Source organism: Primulina tabacum, chromosome 5 (genome assembly GCF_025594145.1).
Source record: "Primulina tabacum isolate GXHZ01 chromosome 5, ASM2559414v2, whole genome shotgun sequence".
NCBI classification, from domain to species: domain Eukaryota; kingdom Viridiplantae; phylum Streptophyta; class Magnoliopsida; order Lamiales; family Gesneriaceae; genus Primulina; species Primulina tabacum.
Window position 1 is genome coordinate 13,717,537 of NC_134554.1, and position 12,306 is coordinate 13,729,842.

The 12,306-nt window shown below is 32.9% G+C and overlaps 2 protein-coding genes across 5 annotated transcripts; one reads left to right on the forward strand and one right to left on the reverse strand.

Annotated features, from left to right (window-relative positions):
* Positions 1-498: 498 nt before the first annotated feature.
* Positions 499-4,552, reverse strand: LOC142546828 (transcription factor UNE10-like). 2 transcript variants are annotated; one of them, XM_075654778.1, is made up of 6 exons: positions 4,274-4,552; positions 3,470-4,121; positions 2,391-2,492; positions 2,142-2,207; positions 888-1,235; positions 499-738 (listed from the first exon to the last, which is right to left on the reverse strand). In XM_075654778.1, exons 1-6 carry the CDS (start codon positions 4,324-4,326, stop codon positions 667-669), a joined length of 1,293 nt encoding a protein of 430 aa, XP_075510893.1. In that variant the 5' UTR covers positions 4,327-4,552; the 3' UTR covers positions 499-666. The 2 variants fall into 2 exon arrangements, with proteins under 2 accessions (XP_075510893.1, XP_075510892.1); XM_075654777.1 differs by having other exon boundaries at positions 2,391-2,501; positions 4,274-4,549.
* A 4,379-nt stretch (positions 4,553-8,931) lies between these two features.
* Positions 8,932-11,430, forward strand: LOC142546829 (F-box protein At5g51370-like). Of its 3 annotated transcripts, none has more exons than XM_075654780.1 (2): positions 8,932-10,295; positions 11,047-11,430. In XM_075654780.1, the coding sequence occupies exons 1-2, from the start codon at positions 9,046-9,048 to the stop codon at positions 11,306-11,308; spliced, it is 1,512 nt and encodes a 503-aa protein (XP_075510895.1). In that variant the 5' UTR covers positions 8,932-9,045; the 3' UTR covers positions 11,309-11,430. The 3 variants fall into 3 exon arrangements, with proteins under 3 accessions (XP_075510895.1, XP_075510896.1, XP_075510894.1); XM_075654781.1 differs by having other exon boundaries at positions 8,934-10,295; positions 11,039-11,305; XM_075654779.1 differs by having other exon boundaries at positions 8,935-10,295; positions 10,826-11,305.
* The last annotated feature ends 876 nt before the right edge of the window (positions 11,431-12,306 follow it).

A 12,306-nucleotide genomic window follows, 5' to 3' on the forward strand; every position in this document is an offset into this window, starting at 1 on the left:
TAAAAAAAACATTTGTAGAATATTTTTCCAAATAAGATTAGTTGGCCGACATTTCAATCCGGTGATTTTGCGCATATACGTTAAATTGTCAAGTCGAGAATTGACAATGTATAAATTGATATTTCATCTATTCTCTACGCATAATAAATGATAGGCAAAAACTTGTGTGAGACGACTATTTTGATCTCTTATTTGGATCATCCATAAAAAAATATTTTTTTATGCTAAAATTATTACTTTTTATTGTGAATATCGGTAGGTTGACCCGTCTCACAGATAAAGATTCGTAAGACCGTCTCACAAGAGACCTACTCTAAATCATATTGTTATTAACTTCTGCGAGAAGAAATATAAATAAATGAAAAACTTACAAAGCTAGCTAAAAAATAATTAAATATTTTGAAATCTTATCGCTTAACGCAACTAATGATGGCACATAATAACGATAAGCGTAAATTTAAAATAATAATAATAATAACGATAAGCGAAGATCGTCATATATTTTCATGATGATTATATTAATTTTCAAATTTAATACAACCATTACTCGGCTATATTTATTCATTAATTTAAACATGGTGAAATTTAAAAACTAAGATTTTACACGATTTGGTGCATTAATTAATAATTTGAGTAAATAAGAGGGTATCACAAATTATATATTAATTAATTTTTTGGTGGTTGCTGGAATTGCTGATACAAAGCTGCAAGCCTGTTGTAAGCATCCATTGTCATTAGCTGCAACCACAGATTATCCAACGAAAGATGTTAAAGAATATTTCTCAAAAATAAAAAAACATAATTATATATAATTTTAAGGAATTCTAAAACATCGTATAATTTTATCACTTCTGCTTCATACTTTCTATATATTTAAATAATAATACCTGCGACTGCCATGCCATGAACATAGATAACGGATCTGTCATCACAGAAGCAGGTCCCGGCAATCGCTCCCCTGCAGGATTATCCCACGGTGCCGCCACGGGCATAAAGGAGGCAGGAAGGGGCGGGATTCCAGCCCCCGGCCGCCCCATGGCATTCATGTCCATGATCCCCATCCCCATCCCCATGCACATAGGGTTAATCATAGACATTTGAAGGTGCTGATGCTGATGCATGGCTGCTAATGGCAACATATTCATGTGTGGCATGTTCATCCTCATGACCTGAACTTGCAACTGCATTTGTTTCACATATTCTATCACTTCATCCAACATTGAAGATTTATCTGTCTGAAAATTAATATATGTTGTTAATATTCAAAATTTAATAAAGTATGTGCAGGAATAACATGTCGAAATGAGACCACAACTTGATAAAAGTTTGAATTTAAAACATCATATATTAAAAATTAACAGCATTCAAAATCTAATATCAGAGATAGAGATAGAGATAGGGTAAGGACCAAAGGTGACCACAACTATTGTGAAGTGAATGAACTGAACGTTTTCCCACAATCCAGGGGGGTGGCATGTGAAAAATCTGTAATAAATAAATAATTTATGTGGGAGCAAATTAAATTTTATAACAATAATTTGTCATCGCAACAAACAACCCTTTTTTGTCTGTTTTCTCTGTAACAAGATTAACTATGTGTGGACTACAATCAATGGAACCAGAACCATCGCAACCTCTGTGTAAATGTGATGCATTCAATCTTTGGACCACATTTCATATCATCATGTCTAGATAAATTATAACATGTCGTACAACATATTACGACAAAATAAAAAAGATAAGAAGATAAAATTGAAGTTTAATATCATGTGTAGTAAGAGGTAGTGTTTGCAATAAACAGACACTAATAATTTTTCGATTTCAATTAAATTAAATAATAACCAACGAAAAATTTGGGCAAGAAACAAACAAAAATGATTTTTTAAAGCCAAATCCAATAATAATTTTTTTTAATGAATACAAACAATCAAGTTGTGAGAGTTGACACACGACAATTATAATTTTAAATGAATTATATGAATACTTTCTAGGATAGATTCAAGAATCTAAATCAACGAGTCATCATAGAGTATAGATAAAATTTATAAATTTTTCAAGAAAAGTACTCGTGAAATTTGAAAAATATGAGGGAATAAATTGCCCATCGTGGAATTCTTCTGGCATTTAAATATAATAATTACCTTGCTGGAATTTGGGACCAACTTCTGTAGCGTCTTCATCCTTTGATTTATCCTGTCCCTTCGTTTCTGAGAAATATAAACACGGCACATGAATAAATTTTTTAAAAATAAGAAAAGAAATAACATAAATATGTTATATTTTTGTACTGCCCTACTCCTTTTTGTCATGAATAAATTTATAAATATGTTATAAATAAACATAAATATGTTATAAGATTTAATAAAAAATAAAACAAAGAATAAACCTACACGTTCAGACTGGTTATGAATAGCAGCTGCCCTACTCCTTTTTGTTATGACTGGGGACTTTCCACTTCCTCTTTTCTTTCCCCCATAGTCACATTTATCCCTCTGCAATTTCTAAAGTTGAAGGGACAAAAAATCATTATATTTTGGAAGAATTCTGTATTTTTTTTAAAAATTATTTACATGACCAAGTTTTATCTGAATGTGTTTGAATTTTAAATGATTTGTAATAGATTCATGCAAAAACATAATACAAAAACTAAGAAATAATTTAACGATTAATATGACCATATATATATATTTTTAGTTGAGAAAAGCCTCGTCTTCTAAGAAAATATTACATTTTTAAATGACAGAAGTTTTTTTTTTTGGAAAGACGAATGTAAAGGTTACATTTGTTATATAAAATTATGAGTTCGTTGATTTTAGTTTCAAATACAAGTTTTGAAAATAATATACACAAACATATTTGATTTTGAGAGCAGTTGCATAGTAGGATTTTCGAGGAAAAAGGAAATTCATCAAATTCCAAACGAGCTGTTCATTTGATTTTAAGAGCATTTGCATCGCTTATTAAAGGAAACATAGAGTAAATTTTTTTTTTTTTTTGGAGAAACAAAGTAGATTATATTTACATATATTAATATTTTGAAATATATAATTCTTTATATTTTGAAAAATAAAAATCACACCCTGTTAAGATTGGAACTTGGACCTAATTCAGCTCCAAAAGCTAGTTCAAGGGGGAGGATTGTTCAAGTTCATATATATAACTCCAATGTTATTTATCCAACGACAATTAACACACCCCTCTAACGCCAAGGAATGAACATATGGACAGTGGAATTTACAAATGACCCAATTATGGTCAGAACGGGTGGCCTAATTATATGCAGTCACCCGAGCTTTGATATCATATTAAGATTGGAACTTGGACCTAACTCAACCCCAAAAACGAGCTGAAGGGCGAGGATTATCCAAGACTATATATATAACTCTCAAGTTATTTATCCAACCGAGGTGAGACAATTAGCAGATCCTCTACTCTAATTCAATCAATCAAAGTACTTAAAACTTATTACCTGCCGCCTACTGTGACACACGGAGTCATGGTCATCGCCGGTGCACTTGCTGTATTCCTTACAGGAGCTGGTATTTTCCGGCGACTCCGTGGAGGGAGACGTGAACCCCTCCGCTACCAATTCCTTCTCGCAGGTATCAAGCGTCAACTGCCGGCTATCCCGCCCACATGTGGCGCTCTCGCTCGCGCTCCCGTTCGTGTCGTCACAGCCGCTGATGTCCACACGCGGTACGTGTTTCCCCCTCCCGACGTGGCCGTCCAAGGTGGCGGCGATGCCGCTGCAAGAACCCACCCTGGTGGAGCAGCCCAGCACGTGCGAGGAGGGGACCTGGTTATCGTTGCTGTTCAAGATGTTGATGTTATTGCATGGAACCAAGGCGTCCATAGCCATGGTGACGGAAGCGCTGGCCACAGGGTTGGCTATGGAGCGGCGTTGGTCAAACCTAGGGACGAGGTCGTCTCCGCTACCATCCGAGACGGACTTGGGATAGGGGAGGCGCGTGGCCTGGTTGACTATAGACTCTAATGTTCCGGTGCCGGCGCGTGGCTTGTCCCATGTATTGTACTTCGTAGGAGGCACGCGGGGAGGGCCTAAGCCATGCATGGCTAATTGCCCATTTTTCCAAGTCAATTCTGCCACTTCATAATCCAACCTGGGTGACAATTTGAAATTAAAATCAATAATTAATTTCATAAAATCAGCAATTAAAAACAAAAATTATCAAATACCCTCGTAGCAAAATTAAATAACAAGATCATAATTTTTAAAAAAAAAAAAAAATTATGAGCAATCGATCAATCGTACCCGGGCAGGGCGGAATTATCATCAAGATCCCAACTTGGTACACATTGATTCATCTCTTGAGGAGCAGTACGTGTTTTCCTTCTCTCTATTTTTTTTTTTCTTGTGAATTATTGAAGGAGATAAAGGATTCGAAAATTATACTGTACAAAAAGGAAACTTTTTTCCACTTTAATTCTGGGCATATAATATATGTGGGTGTGGATCTTTGATATTCAAGGGACATAGAGATGAGAAGAGTACAAATTTAGGGGAATGCATGTGTATGTGTATGTCTATATGTGGTCCTATGGATAGAAACTGAAAACCAGAAGAGAATCTGATCTATCAATACAAGAGTGTTTTTTACTTTCTTTTTTCTTTACCTTTTTTTTAAGGTCGAGACGCAACGCTCGAGTCAAATACCAAATATCAAAGTCAAATAAGAAAAATTTTTAATTGTAGTTTTATTTTTACAAAGTGATCAATGAATCACGCAGTTCATGGTTAATTTAGTTCCAATCACTATTTTCATGTAGGATGAGTTGCTATCTCCCCGAATTTAATTTCACGTGTATTAACTCTCGACACGTAGCTATAATATTATATCTCTGTTCCAAAAATAAAAATAAAAAAAAACACAATTTTTAATAATTTATTTATAATTTTTATCTGCGCAGAAATATAATAATAAGCTAAAAACTAGTTTTTTTAAGGAAAAAAACATAAGTTTTTGCCATCGGTTGGAAGTTAGTTCAGGATGCCTCCTCGTAAGCTACGAACTTTGGGCGAGTGATGAGCTCAGACCAGGGCGGAGCCACCCTTGGGATAGGGTGAGCTTTATCCCCAACTATTTTTTTTTTTAATGGTGGTTTTAATTTTTTAATTTTTTTTCAGTCTCCCATATATAATATAAAATTTAAAATAAATTATCTCACAAACCATACATATTTAATGTCTATGTTATGAAATTATACAACTTTGAGGTAAAAATTAGAAAACTCTAAAATTAGGTCGAATTTTAGTTGTGATTAATTTGAGTTGTAAATAATATTAAATTATGATGTATATGAATTATTACCCTAAAAAGCTATTATTGTGTATTTTTGGAATAATAATCAATTTGTTGAAATGTTTGATAATTACTGATTTGCAATTATTATTTGATTTATATTGTGATTTTTTAGTTAGAATAACCGAAAATTGAACAATTATGAAATTCGAAAAATAACTATTATTTGAAAATTTTAAGATTCTCAGTCAATGAAGAAAAGAAAAACTATCAAATTATTTTCAAATCAAAATAACTTACATCAATAAATAACAGGCAAACATCAATCACAATATATAAGTGAACAAAATACCAGTTTCAACTAAAATAATATATCGAACTGAATTAATTTGAAAATTCGGTTCCGTTTTTGTAAGAAACTTCGGTTTAAATCTTTTAAATATCGGTTAATTTGGTTCGGTTTCGGTTTTTAATATAAAATTTTGGTTACCCGAACAAACCAAACTTTTATTAAAAAATTTTAATATTATTAAACTTTCTAATAAAGTTTGTAAGGATCTAAATATTACAAATTCCTAATAAAATTTATTTCAAAATAGAACTAGACTTAAAAATATTTTTTTAATAAATAAAATTTAAATTTATTTAATCAATTTTAACATTACATTTTTTTCATTTAAAACTTGATTTTTAAAAAAAATATATAAATTTTTGGTTCAATAACAGATTTATTCGGTTTTCATAGTAAATTTTGGTTGATTCGATTTTTTTTTTTTAAAAAAATTGGTTAATTCGATTTAAAAAAAAATTGTTTGGTTTTAACCGAACCTATATTCGCCTAACATGAGACGGAGCCAGCTACAAATATTTATGAATCATAGTTCCGTCCTTTGCACGAACAATAATTAAGAAAGTAAAATAAATATAAGATTCTCCTGACTAAATATTCATTTTAGTAGGTTTTCCCATTCCCACACATTAATGGCAATGTTTCTCATTGAATTTTCGATGTAAGGTTGTAATCGTAAAGCATGAAAGTAATTTACATACAACCATTTTATAGTGTTCAATTACAAAAAGGAGTTATTTTCAAAAGAAAAACATTTACAAAAAGGAGTTGTACTTTAGAGCTCCATCGTTAATCATTTTTTCTTCGGTTAGTTAATCTCTTTTCTTTTTTTTTTTTTTTTTGGCCTTTGAGCTTAGCGTCGCAAATGCACTTTAACATCCAGAAACCCGATTTTAAAAAAAATTATAAAACTTTCAACCTTATCGACCTACTTCAATATTTAAATCTAATGTTTATCTTAAATAAATAAATAATATAATCTAATTTAATTAACTTTTAACCCTATTACTTCTTACAATTGTTTTTGGAGACAATTTTAAGCTTGATGAATTGATTTGAGCTACAAATTTTAGAATATACGATCATGGCCTCCTCCAAAATAGAATACATCACTTTGTTAAGTCATTTTTTTATCAATTTAATTTGTCGATTATTGACGAAGTTCATATAATAAAATATTCTTTTCGGAACTTCAAAACTCATAAAGGGAGAAGAAATAAAACTATGGTGTTTTTTTTTTAATATGCTCCACTGTTATATTTGATATAGATACGGATTGAAGAAATTTCAGGGGAAAAAAGAGAGAGAGAAATTGGAGTTAAAAAGTGACACGTGATTGAAGAATTTGGCGCCAAGTGGGAACGAAAATCGAGTGCGGTAACCTCAAGTGATTTGCGCGTGGGGAATCGAAACTTTGGAAGCTACGCAAAATTTAGGACACGCGTTGGAGGAATCTATTCTATTTTATAAGGACAAGAAGAAAACTTTTTCCGCCAACTTTAATCTTAACGTGATAATAATATTATATTTTTGTTTTTTTTTAAAAAAATTTCAATACACAATTTTATTTTTATTTTATTTTTTATTTTAACAATTCAAATATCAATTTAGTCACTCCATAATTTGTCAAATTTCACTTTGCTCCATCGATAATGACAAAAAAGACTATACACACGCATCACGTGTACAGAGTGACTAATAATGGAGAATGAAAGAGTTCACGTGTCATTGCTACGTGCCAACGTCGATCCACGCTTTGCAGGTGTGCGGCGTTTGATAATGGGAAAATGTATTTTGGTTCCAATGTTCTCCAAACGTATCAGAGAGCAGCAGCGGCAGCAGCAATTCTCTTTATTTTATTTTTTAAAAAAATCATATGGGTTTTGGTTCTGCTCTCAGACCTAGAAATTGATTTGAGCACGAATAAATATATATATATATATATATATTTCTTAATATATGAACTTTACATCAAAGAAATGTCACTTATTTCATATGTACGAGATATAACGGTGAAAAGGATGTTTGGTTTTTTCTCAGATATGGTAATCAACAAATATACATACATAAAATAAAAAATAAATCTTTATTTGTGAGCAGGATGCATGAAATCCGTATATAGTTGACACCATGGATGACGAAACATTTAATGGCGGTTGTTCCATAAATCGACAATTTATTAGCTCAATGAATCCTTGGCCGCGATCTATAAGAAACGATCTTTGCAATAACTCATGAAATGTAGGGATGGCAATGGGTAGGGTATGGGTCGGATTTCATACATCCATCCACATACTCATTTATTAAATTAATCCCCATACCCATCGGGTATTGAATTCCATCTCCATCCCCATACCCATCAGATTATCGGATACTCATACCCTACCCAAATACCCTATTATCATATACAATTGAATTTTTTCAAATTTAAATTGTTTCAATGAAGTTATGAATATTTAAAAAATTATTTAAATGAACAATAAGAAAAATTATTAATGATAAAATTTGCAAAATAAACTTTACAGAAAAAATAACAAAATATTAAAAATAGTTTATATTAGTTGAACAAAAGTACTAGGATTTGAGAAGATGAATCTTTAATAAATATATATAAATATATATATTAATTTAAACGGGTATTCGGGTCGGGTGTGGGTCGGATTATATCAAACCCGCCTCCATACCCAAACCCGAAAATCCCCATACCCGATTACCCAATTATTTAATCGGGTCTAAAAATCCCTCCATACCCTCTTCTATTCGGATCGGGTATCGGATCCTCCAACGGATTCAGAGGAAATTGCCATCCCTAATGGAATGTATAAACCACATTCAATATTTTTTAATATATTTATATATTTTATTAAATTTCAAGTATTAAAATTGTAGTGCAAATAGTTGTTTATGACTAATTGGATATTGTTAGTCAACCATATAAAATACTAAAAATTCACGTGAGAAAATTTTATGGATTAATTTTTATTTCAAAATATTATTATTTTTAAATATAAACAATGCTTATATATCTTATGAATAAATATATATAAAACCATATTAGTGTATAACTATCCAAAGTGATGAAAATTTAAATTAATATTTGTTCTATGGTAAAAACTTGTGTGAGCCGGTCTCACGGGTCATGTTTTGTAAGACGGATCTCTTATTTAGGTCATCCATGAAAAATATTATTTTTTATGCTAAGAGTATTATTTTTTATTATAAATATATGTAGAGTTGACCCGTTTCTCAGATAAAAATTCGTGAAATCGTTTCACAAGATACTTGCTCTTGTTCCATGATAACCAAATTGCATAGTCGTTTGTTTCTCGTTCTCAAACTCATTCAATTCAATCGGCATTAAATATCTAAATGTAAATCAAGGAAGAAGGGCAGATTGGCGACGCTTTTGATGAGCCCTAACCCTAATTTACAACTATGTCTATTTCACCTGATAAAAACAGAATTTCCGACCCTAATCCCGTTCTTGACCTCGGCAAGCTGAAGAAGAACAGCCGCTCCAGCTGGTCAGACCACCTGTCCAACGAACGGGTCGACCCCAACGAGGCATTTCGCCATTTGTACCTCAAAATGCGCCTCCAATCTCTTCCCAACTCCGGCTCCACTACTCCCCACTCGGACTCTGAGCCGGACTCCGACTCCTCCAACCCCAACCCTCCCGCGCCGCCTGATTGCATCTCTCTGCTATCCGACGAATTGTTGCTCAAGGTCCTCAGTAAACTCACCGACAGGAACCAGCATCTTTCTAATTCACTGGTGTGCACGAGGTGGTGTGTGGTGAGTGGGAAGTTGATTCAATCGATTAAGCTATTGGATTGGGAATTTCTGGAGTCCGGGAGGCTCACTTTCCGGTTTCCCAATTTGGTCGATGTTAGACTCGCGCATGCATGCATTATATCCGAACGGAATTCGGGCATTTTGTTCATTAATAAGTTGCTACCAATTCATTTAAGTTCTGGGCTGCTCGAAAATGATGGGGTCCTTATTAGCAATGGGGATGTATTGGATTCAGAAGAGGTCGACAGAGGGGTGAGAATTATGGTCCAAGGGTGTAGGAATTTGAGGAGAGTGGTCTTGATGAACGTTAGTGAGAAAGGCTTAAGTTTCTTGGGAGAAGAGTGTGACTGTTTGCAGGAGATGGAGTTACATTATTCTGGCGATTTAGCCTTGCCGGGAATTTTTAAATGCCGGAATTTGCAAATATTGAAATTGATTGGGAGCATAAGTGGCGTTTACGATTCTGTGGTTACAGATATTGGATTGACGATTTTAGCTCAGGGGTGTAGAAGATTAGTAAAGCTTGAGTTGGTGGGATGCGAGGGGAGTTATGATGGCATCAAGGCAATGGGGCAGTGTTGTCAAATGTTAGAGGAACTCACACTTTGCAATCATAAAATGGATGGCGGATGGTTGTCGGCTTTGTCGTATTGTGAGAACTTGAAGACTTTAAAGATCCTGTCGTGCAATGAAATTGATAGAAATCCTGGGTCAGATGAACACTTATGGCCATGCCCGATGCTTGAGGAGTTGCATTTACGTCAGTGTCAAATGCGAGAGAAGCAGGGTGTGAGAGCACTGTTTTTAGTGTGTCAGCCGATTCGGAAGCTAGTTATAGAGGATTGTTGGGGATTGAACAATAACGTATTTGCTGCTGCCAGCATTTTTAGGTACGATTGGTTATGCTCTTGTGATGCTTTGTATCAAAATCTAACTTTATTGGATTATTTTCCTTCATGGGGCAATGGACCATAATTGATCCAAAAGATTTGTTATCGTGTATAATATATGTGTGCAATGTGAGTTTCAGATGGATGTTAGGAGTTCGGAAAGACATGTCACATCTACCAGAATCAATAAGGAAAGATAATTCAATTTGATCTGCGTAGCTGGTGTGGCGACGGCCGATGAGATACATTGTCATTAATAAATTCTGTATCAAATCTCTTTGAATGTAAATAAATTTAATTTGCTTCAATGAAAAAAATTTAAAAGGTTTTTGAGCAAGGTCAAACTGAAATGAACTTCATTTATTAGTTCATATATATTCAGGCAAAACAGGGGTTAAATTCAGAATTAGGTCTTTTTAGTTTTCGATTAAATGAAGCAAGCTGGAATCCTCACTGCCTAGTTGAAAAATAGTATTAACTTGTAGTTTTCTTGATTTCAAATTTTTTTATTGATCTAATTTCTCATGTAGGAGCATTACATCTTTGTCGCTGGAAGGATGTTCATTGTTGACAACAGAAGGATTAGAATCAATAATTCTTTCTTGGAAGGAACTTGGTGGGCTTAGAGTATGTTCGTGTAACAATGTAAAGGACAGTGAAATAACACCAGAACTAGCAACATTATTTTCTGATCTCAAAGAATTGAAATGGCGACCGGATTCCAAGTCACTTCTGTATTCTAGCCTGGCAGGGACAGGAATGGGGCAAAAAGGTGGAATATCTTTGAGGAGGAAGTAACTGCTAGATGTACTGATATATTCTGGCAAACTTTAGAGGCCAATCAATATAATAGGAAGCAAAGGCGAATTTTGGGTGGGGCATGCATGCAATTAACACCTCAAGATAGTATGGGATTTGACTCGAGCCTTGCGTCTCTTGATTATGGGATGACTGGCTTGACCTTTTCGGTGTACTTCCTTGTAATACTGTTATTTATTTTTTCTAGAGTTTAGAAAAAGTGAAGGCTTGGGAATTTGAGTTTTGCAGTTGTTGAATTCAAAGGAATAAATCTATATCATGTATAGTTAATTTGAAGGAATGAAGTTAATTTCAAATCAGCACTATTTATTAATTTTCTTTCCTTATGCACTTTGATATTCTTGTTGTTTTTTCGTTTCTTAATGCCTCTGCCATGGAAACATAGTTTTGAAGCGTCACTGGAAGTCCCGCTGGTTGCTATCATCTACCAAATCTTGAGTTTGTTAGAATATATTATTGTTAGCTCTCAATGATAGATTAATCATTTTATTCTTTTGTGTTTACCCTAGTTATATAAACATATTTTCTTTATATTTTTTATTCAGTTTTATAATATTACGACTTGAGTTTTTCGCTCTCTCTATTTCTTCATGGTATCAGAGTCTCTGTCTCATGGATCTGTCAATCGTAGAGAAGAAGTGTTAATCTCATCCACAACTTTCGCGGATCGAACTAAGTTCAACCGTTTGTACCCTAATTTCAATTAATTTAGTTAATTGGATTAGATTTTCGTTTCTTTCTTTAATAATATGTCCTATTTCTATTTATGCCTACAATTTTTATTTTTAATTTTTTGATGAAAGAAAATAAATCATGAAATACAAAGTTGATTCTAACATTGGTATCAATAATCAAATTAATTCAAGAAAACGCAACACAATTTTGTTTTTATTTTTACTTTTTTGAGAAAAACGTTTTGGAGAAAGATTTTGAGAAATTGTTTGATGTCGAAAAAATGTAACTCTAGTAGTATTTTTGAAATGAAAAGTTTTCACCGTATGGATTAAGAGTGGAATATTTTAAAAATTTAAGATACGATATATTATTAAAAAAATTAATATAATAAATAAAATATTTCTAGGAAAGGTGAAAAGTTAGATTAAATATGATAATTATGTTTAAACTTTAAAGTGTAGGTTGCCAAAAATATATTTTTGGGAAAAGATTGAAATGAGATGATTGTGTTTGTTTT

Coding starts and splice junctions, on each gene's coding strand:
- LOC142546828 (XM_075654777.1), bottom strand. CDS start 4,326: ATGAATCAATGTGTACCAAGTTGGGATCTTGATGATAATTCCGCCCTG. Junction 2,208..2,390: donor TTCATAACCAGTCTGAACGT/GTAGGTTTATTC, acceptor TATATTTCTCAG/AAACGAAGGGACAGGATAAA. Junction 739..887: donor TCATGGCATGGCAGTCGCAG/GTATTATTATTT, acceptor CTGTGGTTGCAG/CTAATGACAATGGATGCTTA.
- LOC142546829 (XM_075654779.1), top strand. CDS start 9,046: ATGTCTATTTCACCTGATAAAAACAGAATTTCCGACCCTAATCCCGTT. Junction 10,296..10,825: donor GCTGCTGCCAGCATTTTTAG/GTACGATTGGTT, acceptor TTTCTCATGTAG/GAGCATTACATCTTTGTCGC.